This window comes from Antennarius striatus, chromosome 9 (assembly GCF_040054535.1).
Source record: "Antennarius striatus isolate MH-2024 chromosome 9, ASM4005453v1, whole genome shotgun sequence".
NCBI classification, from domain to species: domain Eukaryota; kingdom Metazoa; phylum Chordata; class Actinopteri; order Lophiiformes; family Antennariidae; genus Antennarius; species Antennarius striatus.
The window spans coordinates 11,604,434-11,619,463 of record NC_090784.1 but is presented as its reverse complement, the minus strand read 5'-3'; the positions used below and the strand labels follow the sequence as shown (position 1 = coordinate 11,619,463).

Here is a 15,030-nt window from a genome sequence, read left to right as displayed (position 1 = left end):
TTGGATTCTTTTCTCCTGTGGTTTACGTGTGTCAAATGAAACATTAGGCTGCATTTAATGTAGCACTGAGATGTCAGCCATCAGCGAGGATCCTTCACCTCCTTCAGGGGGAAGTGGGGTCGTTTTAATGCCATGTGACAGTAGCTGAAGGGTTGGCTGGATCAACCTGAAATCATCAGTTATATGGAGTTTTAGATTTGCCTCAACGGCAGAATAAGTCTGTTAAGAAAATGTGACATTTTACAGAAAGGGAAAGACTTTTTTTAATTGAAAAATATCCGTCAATGACTACACAATGTACCCAGGAACGCACAAGCCATTTTTCATTTCATTGGACCTTTTTGTCAAAATTAACGCAGCACAATATTTTATCCATCAGGCTCCGCTTGCCTTAACATCTCTGATGTTTTTGAAAAAGGGAAAAAGACGTTTATATTTTCATACTTTTGTCCTTGTTTGTATTTGCATATTTTAGAAATAAAAATTTTCAACATTTCAATTTCTCGTACTGGATTGTTAAGCACCATGTGTTAATGTCCAAACGTATTAAGCACCAGCTTTATAAAACTTTCGATAAAATTTGTCACTGTCATAGAATTGTTTCAGTTAATAATTAATGGTGAGCTGCCAACCAATCCATGTTATGCAGGAATATATACTGAGAGACAAGGTTTACAGTAGCTGGTGTGAAAAAAAAAAAAACTTTTACAAGTTCATTTTATTGCCTTCAGTGAATAATGGAGGTTTTTTCTTTCGCAGCAGCAGAGTGGAGTCAGCTGTCAGTCCACAGGACTGTAACGTCTGGGAGTCCTCATGATAGGAGCACTGTGGGTGTGCACTGATGATGTCATAAGGAGACAGAGAACCTCTTCTGTGATACAGGAAATGGAAAGCTTAGTGTCACATGATGTAAAGATAGATATAAAGACAGACGCACTGAGGGAGGACGTTCTCTCACCTGTGTTTATCCACATACTGCCGCAGGTGGCCAATTGTTTCTGACAAGTACATTTTCAATGTGAAAGTTTGTTTTCTGTCTTCAGATTTCACCTTTAGATTAATGACGCTGTGAGCAGAGGCAGGCCGGTCAGAACTGTTTGTCTGCAGCCTGTAAGGCACAGAATTAATAAACTTGTTATAATAACGAAGGAGCAGATGGACAGGAGACACCAGGCAGGACGTCAGACCTGACCTCCAGTGGATTCATCAGGCCAGTGCTGATCATCCCTGATGACATGTCATATTTTCCAGACCAGTGTGTGTCATAATCTCCATCTTAATGCAGCCGACCCACCGACATTTCAATCAGCCTTTACATCATGTAGCATGTCCACGGATCTAATAACTCCTTTAACCCCATCAACCCCTGCTTTCTTTTCATTCATTGCTTATAAAGTTAAATGCGTTGACATTACATGTTCAATCCATGTATCTTCCACTGGGTGATTAACAAAACTCAAAAACATGAACTAGATTCTTGAGATCAAATTGAAATATTCTACATTGTTGTATTAAAAAACCTTACATCAACTGTAATTTAAAATAAATTTCAAAATATCTGAACAGTGTCTGCTGACCTAATATTAGTTTATAATGACCAAAAACTGGTAGTGTATCAAATACTGAATCAAAAACAGCTGCGCTTTCATTATGTACAATTGTGTAATACCTTTGCTTCATCCTCTTCATTGCTGCCGTTTCTATGGGCTCCACTGACGAGCTGCTCTGACCAGCAGATGAACCCTGTTAAGAGTATTTGTTAAATGATGATCATACCGTGAGAGCTGTGCATTCTGCTAAAGCGCATTTGAGAAATGCAGATACTGTGAAACGGCTACTGATCACCTTCAGGACATGCGTCAGTGAGTCCCTGATATCAGTCACACCACCAGCCTCAAACACACCCTTTGGTAACTTGTTAAGGAACTGATCCACCTTCAGCTTTCTAGCTGAAAGAAGAAAACATGACAGAGGCAATAAATACCAGTGCATCTCTTGGTGTATCAATGTGAGGTTTGTGGGACAGACCAGTTTCATTTTTCTTCCCACCAACAACCCGTCCTTCACCAGGAAATTTATTACAAGGTGACCGCAGGATGAATTCCTCATCTCGCCTGTCATAAACCTGCACAAAAAAATTGCAACAATCACAAACGAAGCACATTTACCCGAAGGCGCACAGACAGAAATAACAAACCTCAAAAGGGACGCCATCTGGAAATGTTTCTTGAAGCTCAGTCGGAAAGTAGCCATCCATTAGATCTTGCATGCATTGCTGCAAAAAATGAAGAAAGATTGTTTGTCCCTGCAGAGCATCCCAATTTAAAGAATTCTATCTTGTGCGGTTTTAGCGTGCTAACCTGGGTGCTGTGCTCCTGGTAGGAACGGAAAGGACCGTCAAAAATGACGATCCCGTTGCTGTAGAGACTCAGGTGAACCGGATTCTTTTTTGCCAGCTGTGCTCCTGTGCAGGTCGACTGTACAAAACATTCTCCCTCCCCTGCGTTCAGGTCCTTTATCCTCTGCAGCACAAGGTCAAAGTTCATGCGGAAGTTTCCGACTGCAGCGGTGTCTGTGGAGGGAAAGATGCTCAGCATTATAGGAACTATTTTAAGTATGAGATGCTGTAGATGTGTCCAGAGAATGCTTGGATCCTACAGATGTAACCAGATGAAAACTACCTGACTGCTTTGAGCCTCTCTCCACATCAGGTGTGGTTCCAGTCGAGTCGCTGCTGTCACCATTTCCCACCCAGATTAACCCGTAGTCATTTAGAAAGCTCTGCAGGTGATGAATCAGCAGAATGTTGCATGTTGTTACTTTAATCAAAAACATGCATGAAACGTTTGATTGAGACATCTTACCTCCATCTCACAAACTTGATTCTGCAGTCTTTGGCACCTTTCATCAAGATCGTCTCTAATTATCAGATCATGGGAGCCCTCTAATCAATCACACAAGAAAAACACAGATCATTTTATAGAAATATAAGGCAGACATCAAACTCGGGTGTCTGGACGTTACCTTGTTGTTTCTTACGTCGTAGTTTCTCCTCCAAGACTTGGATCCTGTTATCCTTTACAACATTTAATATCAGTTTCATGTTTCATAGGTCTGTTAGCGCAGTGTGGCTATAAATATGGAGGAGTCATGTTCACCTTGCACTCGATTTCCCGTGCTTGACTCCTCACTGTTCTCTCTAGCAGACACACCCGCGTCATCATCGCAGACATCAGCTCAAAGTCATTCGGAGCATCATCTGAATATCAAGGTGATAGAACAGCATGTCAGCAGAACATCAGAATACTGCACCATATCGCATCAAATACTGAATCACCTTTTCTTGAATGAGCTTTGGCCTTTGCAGGGGCAGCGGGACTGGCTGCAGCGTGAGAGGATTCGTCATCGTCATCACTACAGCCGTCTGGCAGTTCTGATAACAGAAACCACAGAACCATGTGAATACTGTATATCCATATTAGTAATATTCTCATTCAGGATTGTAATCTACATTTTAGTGGCAAATGTTAGTAGGAGTACATATGATGGGTCATACAGATGAAAAATGTAATCAGTCTGTGAAGTGACAGTTCACATTTATATATAGTTACATTATATTTATTGTGATGCTTGTTTGAGAGGAAGTGCAATGGTTTGACAGACCTTTTAGCAGATTCCTCCTGAACGACACTTTTTGTCCTTCCCTGTAGAGCAAATATAAATGAATGCTAATGCTCCTGACAGGTGAAATGAGCTGAAATGAGTCTAACTTCCTGGGGTCCGTTTCTTGATTTGGAGGCAAAGTGGTCTGGGTCATTTCATGACTCATGATTGTACATTGCGGGTCGGTTCATGACTCACAAACGTACATACGGTCTTACCTGAGCAGCAAGCTGCAACGTATTAGGTAGCGTAAAGGTTTGTAATAACTCACTTGTCTCCGTCCTTTAATGCACTCTAATATATCCACTAAACATCACAGGAGACTAATGGCTTTTATCTGGGGGACAGGGGTTACCCGTGGCAACCAAGGCTGAACCAGGCCCCACACAGAACTTCAGCTGGGTTCACTGCAGGATGAGAGTCCAGGTGGAGATGACTGTAGGCCTGCCAAAAGCCCGTTTCCACTGCCTCTGTCACCTCAGGATGACCCTTGAGAGGACCTGTGATATAATTGTGTTGTTCTTCATACTATTACCTCCATTAGGGCAGAACAACACCTGTGTATTATGTGATTAAAACAGAAAGAAAATAAAACTTGGAATGCCTTAAAGCTGTTCTAAGCAATACAAAGCCACAGCTATTGATGTAAAAACTAAAGCAGTTCTGGCTATTATCAAGGAAACCATGCAAAAGAGTTAGATGTCAGCTGTTATTATATATAGTATATATTATATATAGTTCTTATATAATATAGGTATACACAATGGTATGAATATTCTTCTTATGAACTCTTTTTGTCACATGCATATGCCAATTTACTCTTTTATTGAAATTAAATTAAAAAAGGAGATTCATTTCAAAAAACTTTATTTGTTCCCAACATAAAGCAGCAGTGTTGGTGCAACAGACAGGATTGGTGCACAAAAAGGTAAAGCAGAGTGCAAAGAGCAAATGAACCCACCTACGCTCCCTGAGGGGGTCCTGCAGAGGGGTGCGCTTTGTTTTCTTCAGCAGTGTCAGAGGTGAGCTCATTTCGACTGAGTGCTGGAGATAAACACCCAACGCTAACGACTCCACCCTGGTCCCGGTCCAAACTGTGGTCTCTCCCTCCCAGCGGTGACTTTGAGTTTGTTTGGCGTTGGCTGCCAGTAGCAACACAGAGACAGCAATTCACATCTCTGCCACAGGGTGTCGCTGTTTCACTCGCCTCATCTCGATGTCAAATTTCTATATTAAACGCGGTTGTAATATTTGTCTTACCTAAAAACTACTGTTATTTAGAGATAATAAGAAATACGAAAAACAAGCATAATTTTATATAATTTTGTATTTTATATAAGTTTTCTAGGTGATTGGTCCAAGGATGTAACATTTTCATCTTCATAGTGACTTTTTAATCAATATTGGAAATGTAATGATTATGTAACCTACTATTAACACTAAAATCTACCCACGTGCTTTCCATCACTTCAGGTTTCATGAGATCATTGCCTATTAATAATACATTCACGCTGCTTCATTGCAGCCTCGCCGTCCGGTCCAGCCCCGCTGCATGTGAGAGCGGAGCGGACGTTCAGGTGGGGGGGGGGATGCTGCGGCCTGCCGCTCCTGCACCACATCCACCATCACCCCGGAGCGGTTAGGCTGGCCGGGCGATGGCCGCCACCGACGCACACCCAGACCCCCGCAGACCGACTGTGGGTGATGTGAACCTGGGTTTAGTCCAGAAGCAGGTGCCGCAGAAAGGCCGTTCGGTCACCGCAGGGGAATCGGTGGCACTACCGAAAAATGATGTCCTCCATCGGCACGACCGGAGCTTCCCCCCGGGGGAAACCGGCGAGTTCACGTCCACGGGGGACCTAGTGGGCGACTTGGAGCAGAAGTTGTCGGTGTGCTTCCGAAATTTTGACATCCAATCGGACAACATCGCCCCGAGTGTGATCACCGAGGAAACCCTGCTGGAGACAGACGAGTGAGTGTGTGTATGTGGACCTACAGCGTGTTTGTCTGTTTGTTTGTTTGTTTGTTTGTTTATTTCTAGTTCCAAAACACAGAGACAGTTTTATTACCTGCAGACCTGTGTGTAATTCAATCAGTCAGGAATCCAGTATTTTAAATAGTGCTGAATGTTTTCAAAGGACGTGACAGTGACAACACTGCCACACAATGACGGCATCCATGTTTGGTCATGACGTCATAGATCTGCTGCCATTGTAATAGCAGATGGAACGTGAGGGTCGATATCCTGTCGGTATTTGTCCCCGAATGGCTTCAAAGGGCGGGTATTGATCATTATGGGTGGACTGATAGGTAAATGATCATAGGGAACATTACTGGAGCAAAAGCTGCCTACTTTGTTTTATTTGACCAATCAGTTAATCAATACATTTAAAAATGGAAATCCTCTGGGAAGGTAAAATTATGATGGAAACATGAAAAAAAAAGAAAAGAAAACAATTGTGGATGAATCAAGAAAACAAAACCAGATCAATCAACCGTGAACTAATTCCTATTGAAAACCATAAAGTACTTTTAATGTAGTAACACTGTATGTAGTAAATGTAGGCTGGATTCTATTCTTACCTGTGAAACCACTCACAGTGGATTAATTTAACAAAACATGTACGTGAAAACGTTTACATGTAAGGAGCTTTAGATCCCTGTCCTTTAGGCCCTCTCATCTGATCAGAAACTTTATTTTATCATCCTGTCGGTGAACAATAAAACATGTTAACATCTTCAGAGGATGACATGTAAAGGTGTGACATCAACATGCTATAGCCCCCAATAAATCACACCCAACCTAAAATTAAAATTATCTGATCAGTAATGACTTTAGAATGAATCACTTTTGGCATGAATGATTTTTTTTTTTAATGAAGGACGGCTGCTGGACTCTACAAACACTAACGGATCAGAGGCTGTTTGTGTGTGTGTGTGTGTGTGTGTGTGGGTGTGGGTGTGGGTGTGGGTGTGTGGGGTGAAAAATGATTTCCTCTGCTTTCTGAAGAGATCTGGATTTCATGTCATCATCAGGGCATTTTTCAGTTGATAAACTCAGGCGGGATTATAAAGTCAACTGCTGCTTAAAACTCTTAATCTGATTGTGACGTCTACTTTTTTTATTCTGTTGACATCTTTGTACATATAGTCTCCACTGATGCCTTTGCTAGGAATATATTATGACAGCATCCTCAGTTTAGTCCCTATTTGCTGCACATCTCTCATTTCTCTCAGAAAGTGTCATCTGACATATCATTACTCTTTGTAATGATATGTAAGATAACAACAAATGCCCAACACCTTTCACATTTCAGTCCAACCATCATCTCTCACATGTTTTCATGTCTGAGGGTCGATTCACACTGAAGGTGGTTCTGCCCCTTCCCTCCGTAGAATCTGGAACGCTTTGACCCGGAACTACGGCTGTGTGAAGCCCGTGGACTGGATGGAGTCCAGAACATGCTCCCTCCACATCCCCACATTCAAACTGGGAGAGAAACCGGTGAGTGATCCCACCTCTCCCCTTCTGTCTCTGTCCCAATTTCCTGTGACCCCCCCACCCCCACCCCAACCCCCTCCCTCGCTAAATCTCTTTTATCTCCAGATCTCACACATTCATTGTTCTGGGGTTTAGAGATCTGATTAAATTACCCCCCCCCCCCTTTCCTGCTCTGGGACAGGAAACGACTGATGTCACGCTGGAGCTGTCGGATGATGAGGAGCTGAGGGAACAACTGGACATGCACTCCATCATCGTCGCGTTTCTCGCAGAGGAGCCGCTTTTCACAGCAGACCAGGTGTGTTGAGATCCTCCAGCGTCATTTTTGACAGACAGATATTTCATGGTGTGTGTTTACTGTGTTTTCTTGTGCTTCCTCTCCGACTGCTGCTCTGTTTAGGTAATCGAGGAAATAGAGGAGATAATGCAGGACTGTCCTGGAATGGAGGCAGAGCAGCATCCTTTGCAGTCGGACCTCTCCATTTTCTCCTTAGACGCCCAGCGGGGTACCAGCAGCCCCAGCTATGAGAAGAGTGAGTTCCAGCTGATCGGGGCTTCTTCTCCTTCTCCTTCTCTTTCTCTTTCTCCTTCTTCTTCTCCTTTTTCTTTATTAGTAGGTTGCAAATTAATTTGTTGCAAATCCATTCTATCAAAATCTGTATTTGCTATGTTCTCATATCATCGACTATAGTTATCAGTACTGATTCATTATCTGGTAATTGCTGATAATATATTTTTATTATTCTTTTGCATCATCAGTAACAAAAGCAAAGACACATCTTTGATTTTAGTCTGGGTGTGGAATTTGGTTACACCAGAAAAATTATATGTAGTCCTCAAGATATGAACATCTCCGGCTTACGAACATTTGGAGATATGAACAAATGTGCGCTGCCATATCTGACTATAGTACTTCAGTTCTTCTTTCTGCAGCAACCCCCTCCGAGCAGGACCGGTCTCATCTCCTGAAAACATGCAGACACGAGGAGAACGTAGAAACTCGTCAAAGAAAACACTGGAACCCTGCCAGCGACGGCGCTACCCACTGCGCCACCATGCAGCCTGCAAATATAGATTCAAATTTAATAAATAAAAAGTCATGAACAAATACAACTTACCAACAGCCTCTAAGAACCAATTGTGTTTGTAGGTTGAGAACTACCTGTGTATAACAACAATAGATCTCTCCTTTATTGCTGCTATTGCACGTCCACAAAGGAATTTTTCAATCATTTTCAATGTGAAACTCTAAATTTCACATCCTAACTTGATATTTTTTTGCAGTGCATGTTGATTTGACTTGACACAGATCAAAAAGTTCCATCTGTTACGTCAGATATTTTACTCTAAAAGCAGAAGTTTACCTTTAAGTCATCCAGAAAATTAATTATTCACTGAATGCAAAATTAGTGAATTCTGAATAATCTAAAAGGACCCATTCCCTCTTACTGTACATAATTACTTTGATAAGATGTTACACACAGCAGCTGTGTGCTGGAATTCAGCAAACAGAAATCTGGAAAGAGGCCTTTGATAGTGTGTGTCTCTCTTTGGTCCAGGGGTGAGGATCCTGAATGTTGCTGAGCTGTATGAACATCTGGAGGAGCTGGAGATGAACATCAGCAGGTTCTCAGAGGAGCTGGTTCAGCAGCTGGCTCTCAGAGACGAGCTGGAGTTTGAGAAGGAGGTAAAGAACAGCTTCATTTCGGTGCTCATTGATGTCCAAAACCGGCAGAGGGAACACCGGGAGCTCCTGAAGAAGAAGAAGAAGCTCAAAGGAGGAGCCGGCCAGGGCCAGGCAGACAAGAAGCTCGGATCAGTGAGTCATTTGCTCTCCAGCAAATGTCATCTTGAAAGGTCTTATTTATGTTTTCTGTTCTGTCCACTTCATTCCTCACTGGATTTGTTCTTTTATTTTCCATGATCTCTCCTGAAACCTCTTCCCATCCTTTGGTCGCCACTCGTCCTTTTGTTTCTCTGCTTTCCTGCCCCCCACCTCAGCGCTTCAGCATGGAGGGGCTCTCTTCTGTCATTCAGAACAGCTTCCGGCTAACCTTTGGGAGCGGGTGCAGTGAAAGACAGGTCACTTCCTCTCTCTCTCATGAATGTGGTCCCTCTTTTCTCTGCACTGAAAATGCAGAATTTGTGGACTGTCATTCCTGAAAAAGCATTGCCCTAATCCCGTGTCTCCCTTTGTCTCTTACAGTATTTGACCACTGTCATCCCATATGAGAAGACAGGACATCCGCCCTCGCTCCAGGACCTCCAGATCCTGACTAAGAGTAAGTTTCTTTGTACTAACAGTACATTCATGTTATTGGCTGTAACTGATACGTTCCCTCATCTCCATCTGGTTCCTGGCAGTCCTCCAAGCAATGAGAGAGGACAGCGACAAGGTGCCCGGTCTCTTAACGGACTATATTCTCAAAGGTGAGCTTTTTGGTTTTTATGTCGTTGAATTTTCTATTGATTGATCAGCTGTGATTGTGTCTGGAATGTAAAGATGAAGAACCCCAACAGCGGCTTTGCATGGTGGATTTGACATAGATAATCTAGATTCAGTTCTGCTCAGTGATTGCTGCCATGCAGGGGCAAAATGCAGCTTTCTAACGCGCTGAAGAGAAGAAGCGATGGTGCAAAAGGGGGATTTCACAGAAACTGCTAACGCTGCATTGAGCCTCTGCAGGACAGATCAGTTTGAGCTCCTTCAACATCACCTTGAACATTCTAGCCCACACATCACTGTGGTCATATCAGAACCATCAGTATTCTAGTGACATTACTGTTGAATTTGTGATAGTATTGTAATATATAAAGAATATATAATATATATAAAAATGCTATCGATCAAATCAACCTTTAACCTTGTTTATTGAGTGTGCTGTCTTTTTTTTGTGAGTGAATTACACTCAGTTAGAACTCAGCTTGATTGTTTGGTTGATATTTGTGTTATGAACGTGATAATATTTCATTTGTAATGATCAGTTATTGTAACTGTGTGTTGTGACACTCCTGTCAGGTGCGGCTGTAGAAACAGCTGATGTTTTCAGTTCGTGAACACTTCATGTTTGTTTCTCACATAAAACGAAATCCAACTGCAAATTGACTTTCACACCATCGGCCTGATTTACTTTGAAATTCCGTAATTCCATCAAATAATCAGCGTGGTTTGTCCGTGTCCTTCTGTTCACGTCTTCTGTTTCATCCTGTCGTGTTTTCTTTCTGCTTCTCATGATCTTATTTGCTGCTGCCTTAGCTCTGGTTTGATCAGTGGAGGAAGAGGTTTGTGACACATTCTCTTGTGATGTGTGTTCACTTCTGTGGTGTTGCCGCTCACGCCGGCAGAGCCCCCACCCCCCCCCATCGCCAACAAACTGTAGTGCAGTCTGACCCCACGTTCTCCTGACTGCTCCCCTCTCCCACACAGCATGGTCGATCCCCCTTCTGCCAGTCACTCACCGACGCACTTTAAAACTTTTTACGCTACAACTAATGTTAAATCCTTTCTACCTGCCTAGTGCAGCACGTATTAACCGTCCCCTACACTACTACTGTGTAGTCAGACATTAACCAGTTCACTAAACAAACTTTTTCCTCTTGTTTTTCCTCTTCTTCATGTTGAATTTCACAGTTTACATTTTTTTCCTGATGACTCAGACTTTTTAGACTCATTTTCATGTCAACGGTTTTCACAGTGCTCTGTCCGACGTAGACCAGAGAGATGACCAGAGGCGTCAGATTGTTACCACGGCTGCAAGATGAAGAGGAATCATTGTATTTATTTACAGGCATGAGGAAAAAATTATTTATTCCTGCATGTCAGCATTTGTCTATTATGTGTTCTTTTCTTTGTTTTGGTTTTATTTTGTGTTGAGCGTTGTAATGTGTGTTGCTGTGACCCTTCTGTTCTGTATTTTTAATTTTCATACACTGTGAAACAGAATTGAAAAACCTTGAGAAATATACCCAGATAGAAAGACATGTTCTGCAAAGTTTTGAAGCAGTGCTTAGCTTCCTGCTATAAATAAGAGTAGAGCTATATAAAAGGCTCTCTATTGTATTTGTGTTTTGTGCTTCGTTATCCACTGAGTAGTGAACAAATGCACAAAGCACATTAAAACACAGAGGAGAATAATGTAAAAAAAGAAGAAAAGAGAAAAAAGAAAAAGAAAAGTTTAAGGAATAAACAGAAAAGAGTAAATTAGGATTAAATATATCCAGGAGGGATTAGTGTAAATGCAGCAGCATGAGTCAGATCAGAGAGATGCATGACTCAGAAATATGCAAAATAAACCATATTATGTGCAAAACTATCACGTAGATCATCTTCCACATATCTGCAGAGAACATGCATCATCTGCATTCATCTCAGCAGAATAAGATGTGTATTTTTATGGAAGACAGCGTTCATGGCGATGAATGAAAGTAACTAGTGAAGTAACTATCTATGCATTTGATTACTAAATTGTGACCTTTGCACTGTCCATACCTCAGTGACTCTTACTAGAACTCTTGAAACTCTCAAGGGTCAACTCTCGAGGGTCAAAGCGTCTGCCATGAAAGGAAGGGGAATTATGATTGTTACCCTCTATGTACCCCTGTTTATGAACAAGTTGCCTTTGTCTGAACTTTTGTACGTTATAAATGACTTATTTTCATTGAGCATCATTTTGCTGGACTACCCACTGAACTCCTTTGCTGTTACTTTGTTTTATAAATGTTTAATCTCAAATATATTGATAAAATCACACCTGCTGTCTCCTTTTTTTGTTAACATAAAAAATTGGAAGGAATAAATATAAAATTATGACAATAAGACATTATCACCAGAGTAAATACCACAAATCAATGATTTGTGAGAATAAATTTGTGCACAAATGGCTCCATAATATCTGTATTGTAAAAAAAAAAAAAAAAAGGGTCACATTACATCAACAAATGTGTGGATCTGAACTGAGGGGGCTTTCTGTGAGGAGGTCCATTCTTCCCTTGTCTATGTGGTTCATAACAGTACACACACACATGCAGCTCTGACTTTAGTTTGTTCTGTTTTACCCACCCAGTTTGTCTGGTATGAACATGAACAGTTGTTTGTCAGTCGGAGTGTACCCCTTCCTCTAGCCCTACGTCGGCTGCACGGAAGGGGGCTCCTACAAATGACTGAAAAAAAGATATATGACTTACTGGGAGGAAGGAGGAGCTCTGCAGGAGGCACCAACTCAACCCACGTCCTTGAAAGCAGCAAAGCTTTCTCAGCATGTTGAATTATGTATTTTGGTTTAATGACTAATGAGGATACATCAGCATTGAATGCAATGGCAGAAGTTATTTCTGCTGAAAATATCCTCCCTAGTAGATTCTCACATGAAGAAAAAAACTAAGACAACATCCAGATGAGACAGTCATCTGGAATCAGCTTCATAATAAAGATAAATAACATACCTTTGGTGTAATAAAGCAGTTTGTCTGCTGATCTGATACGGCTGAACATGACTTATGATCCAGTAAACTGAATGAAGACTAAGCTGAGTGGGTTTTTGCCAGTGACTGGAAATGGGGGGTTTCATTGTGTTCCTTGGCTGTGAGATGTGAGAATTTTAATGTGTGAGAAGAACCAACAAACACTAGATTCACAATGATGCCTTTTCATTATATAAGTCCCTGCCACGTGTCCAGAACACTGGCCCGCTCACTGAGGAGATCCAGATGTAGGCAATGAAACAAACCCGAAAACATCCATCCACTGGCTGCAGGAGCCGTCAGCAGAAACACAGCAGGCCTGTTGATGGGAAGAAACTGCTCAAACAGCAATTATGAGAAATCTCTTGCAAAACAGAATTTTGTTTTACCTTAAATGGCACAAAAAGTCTTTAATGTATCACGTGTGGCTCATTGTCCAGATAAGAGGTGTAGTTTGTGATAATTTTCAGATGTGAACTTCAACTCCTCTTGTCTAAATCCTGTTAATCTCCACCATCCATCTTCCCCCAGTGCCTCTGAAACAACGCAAATAGCTGCTAAACATCTGTAAAACATTTGTTCTCTCTGACATATTTCCTCATTCACTTATGGGAACAGTCTGAGCAGTACTCAGAGCTGTAAGGGTCTTATTGTGGCACTGCAACTAAAACTTTCCTCAACAGCAAATTTTAAGCAGTTTTTCCAGCTATTATGGCAACTAGAAGGATTTGCTTGATGTTTTGCTTTCTTCTGCTGGCACACTTCACATCCCAGCAAAAGTCTTCAAAGAAAAGAAACAGCAAGAAAGGTAAGAGTTGATATTCTGGTGATAGAAAGGAAAGCATCCTCATTTGTTAAATCAATGAATAGGTTTTATGTAGAAAGAACTGTTTTATCATCAGGATTTACCAAAAAGCATGTTGTTGTCTCTTCAACAGACTCTGAAAACAGTGCTGCGATTGAGGAGCTGAAGAAACAGGTTAATGACATTATCCAAGAGATGAATTTGTTGAAAGAGCAACAGGCTTTACAGACAGGTATTTTCATCTCCAAAAATCCTTTGGAAAGTTATTTGCTTTACATATTTCACATCAAAACCATGTACAATATGAAGTCAAGAGGAAGTGGCACGTCATATTTCCTTTAATATTTTAACACCATTTTTTCACGGTAAGCCAGACTAACTGTTACCTGATTTCCTCTCAGTTTGTCTGCGAGGCATCAAAGTCCTCGGCAAGTGTTTCCTGGCTGACCCAGTGAAGAAGACTTTCCACACAGCCGGTGAAGACTGCAGTGCTAAAGGAGGCAGTCTGGTGACCCCCCTGTCGGGCTATGAGAATGATGAGCTCTACAGTTACGTTCGCCAGAGCATCGGCCCGGAGGAGTACATCTGGCTGGGCATCAATGACATAGTGACTGATGGCTTGTGGGTAGACCAAACAGGCGCCAGCCTGCGCTTCAAGAACTGGGAGACAGAGGTCACCCTACAGCCGGATGGAGGGCGCAGGCAGAACTGCGGTGTCCTCTCCACGACGGCCAACGGAAAATGGTTTGACGAGAGCTGTCGAGCTGAAAAAGCCTCAGTGTGTGAGTTCAACATCGTGTGAGGGCTCTGGTCCACATCAGCATCACGCTGCAAAAAACAGTCATGTAGACTATGAGGTACATTTATGCAATACATTGACAAATAATGTTGCTGCATGATTATTTAGCTTTTCCTGACCTTAACATTACAATGTCACCTGATGCCACACAATAGTGTAGGACATGATGCTGTATGAGCTTAAGTCACTGGGACATATTTCATATATATTTAACTCATAGTCCCAAAGCATGCTAGATAAAGTTCAAGGTAAACTCCACTGGATAGTCTGTCAGTATTTTATGTTTATTATTATTATTTTTTTCAAATTAAAGCAATAAAATCTTGTTCCTAAGTTTTTTGTTTGTTTGTTTTAAAAAAATTTTTTACCTGTAGACCTGAGTGTCAAGTTATACAGTATAGCTGGTGTAACATTACATGTTAATAAACAAGTTACAGCCGTCTCACTGAGCTCTTTATTTATAGGACTGAGAACATTTTGCTCATCAGGGGAAAAATGCTTGTTTAAAAATGCGTATTTGTGACTATAAACTTATCAAACATATCATGTTGACCTTGCCCAAACAGCTTCACTGTATTAATGTTTATTTATAAATTCATTATATCTGCATCCTGGAAAAGAAAATCTGGCCTGTGTGTGCCTCTCAACATTATGAGAGACCATCAAATAATTTTAAAATGTGGGTCAAACAGAGGAGAGAGATCTTCACTGATGTAGTTGTTGTTATTTTCCTGAAGTTCATCTCCTGAGCATTATTCTGTAAATATAAAAACAACTCGAGTGTCTAACTTTTGTGGTTCT

At 41.5% G+C, this 15,030-nt stretch overlaps 3 protein-coding genes across 10 annotated transcripts; 2 read left to right on the top strand and 1 right to left on the bottom strand.

Annotated features, from left to right (window-relative positions):
• Positions 1 to 701: 701 nt before the first annotated feature.
• On the bottom strand, positions 702 to 4,784 carry ubxn11 (UBX domain protein 11). 5 transcript variants are annotated; one of them, XM_068323258.1, is made up of 14 exons: positions 4,625 to 4,784; positions 3,664 to 3,704; positions 3,338 to 3,433; positions 3,159 to 3,259; positions 3,025 to 3,076; positions 2,865 to 2,944; positions 2,682 to 2,781; positions 2,361 to 2,572; positions 2,198 to 2,275; positions 2,029 to 2,125; positions 1,846 to 1,949; positions 1,670 to 1,743; positions 959 to 1,108; positions 702 to 871 (listed from the first exon to the last, which is right to left on the bottom strand). In XM_068323258.1, the coding sequence occupies exons 1-14, from the start codon at positions 4,693 to 4,695 to the stop codon at positions 706 to 708; spliced, it is 1,422 nt and encodes a 473-aa protein (XP_068179359.1). In that variant the 5' UTR covers positions 4,696 to 4,784; the 3' UTR covers positions 702 to 705. The 5 variants fall into 5 exon arrangements, with proteins under 5 accessions (XP_068179359.1, XP_068179358.1, XP_068179357.1 ...); XM_068323257.1 differs by having other exon boundaries at positions 3,664 to 4,163; positions 4,625 to 4,750; XM_068323256.1 differs by having other exon boundaries at positions 3,664 to 4,220; positions 4,625 to 4,691.
• Positions 4,785 to 5,223: 439 nt separating this feature from the next.
• Positions 5,224 to 11,915, top strand: fez2a (fasciculation and elongation protein zeta 2a). Of its 4 annotated transcripts, XM_068323807.1 has the most exons (10): positions 5,224 to 5,635; positions 7,060 to 7,168; positions 7,347 to 7,463; positions 7,566 to 7,698; positions 8,725 to 8,984; positions 9,167 to 9,247; positions 9,372 to 9,447; positions 9,530 to 9,595; positions 10,422 to 10,447; positions 10,861 to 11,915. In XM_068323807.1, exons 1-9 carry the CDS (start codon positions 5,319 to 5,321, stop codon positions 10,430 to 10,432), a joined length of 1,170 nt encoding a protein of 389 aa, XP_068179908.1. In that variant the 5' UTR covers positions 5,224 to 5,318; the 3' UTR covers positions 10,433 to 10,447; positions 10,861 to 11,915. The 4 variants fall into 4 exon arrangements, 3 of the variants coding, with proteins under 3 accessions (XP_068179908.1, XP_068179907.1, XP_068179909.1); XM_068323806.1 differs by lacking the exon at positions 10,422 to 10,447; XM_068323808.1 differs by lacking the exons at positions 9,167 to 9,247; positions 10,422 to 10,447.
• A 1,289-nt stretch (positions 11,916 to 13,204) lies between these two features.
• Positions 13,205 to 14,562, top strand: clec3ba (C-type lectin domain family 3, member Ba). Its single transcript, XM_068324133.1, has 3 exons — positions 13,205 to 13,433; positions 13,564 to 13,662; positions 13,832 to 14,562. The coding sequence occupies exons 1-3, from the start codon at positions 13,337 to 13,339 to the stop codon at positions 14,230 to 14,232; spliced, it is 597 nt and encodes a 198-aa protein (XP_068180234.1). The 5' UTR covers positions 13,205 to 13,336; the 3' UTR covers positions 14,233 to 14,562.
• Positions 14,563 to 15,030: the final 468 nt, after the last annotated feature.

Bases quoted from the DNA above. Each gene is read 5' to 3' on its own strand.
- fez2a (XM_068323806.1), top strand. From the start codon at position 5,319: ATGGCCGCCACCGACGCACACCCAGACCCCCGCAGACCGACTGTGGGT. The intron at 7,464-7,565 runs GTGTGTTGAGAT...TGCTCTGTTTAG, and splicing joins CGCTTTTCACAGCAGACCAG to GTAATCGAGGAAATAGAGGA. The intron at 9,248-9,371 runs GTCACTTCCTCT...TGTCTCTTACAG, and splicing joins GCGGGTGCAGTGAAAGACAG to TATTTGACCACTGTCATCCC.
- clec3ba (XM_068324133.1), top strand. From the start codon at position 13,337: ATGGCAACTAGAAGGATTTGCTTGATGTTTTGCTTTCTTCTGCTGGCA. The intron at 13,434-13,563 runs GTAAGAGTTGAT...TCTCTTCAACAG, and splicing joins GAAAAGAAACAGCAAGAAAG to ACTCTGAAAACAGTGCTGCG. The intron at 13,663-13,831 runs GTATTTTCATCT...ATTTCCTCTCAG, and splicing joins GCAACAGGCTTTACAGACAG to TTTGTCTGCGAGGCATCAAA.
- ubxn11 (XM_068323257.1), bottom strand. From the start codon at position 3,829: ATGAGTCATGAAATGACCCAGACCACTTTGCCTCCAAATCAAGAAACG. The intron at 2,782-2,864 runs GTAAGATGTCTC...CATCACCTGCAG, and splicing joins ATCAAGTTTGTGAGATGGAG to AGCTTTCTAAATGACTACGG. The intron at 2,126-2,197 runs GTTTGTTATTTC...TTTTTTGTGCAG, and splicing joins CAGATGGCGTCCCTTTTGAG to GTTTATGACAGGCGAGATGA.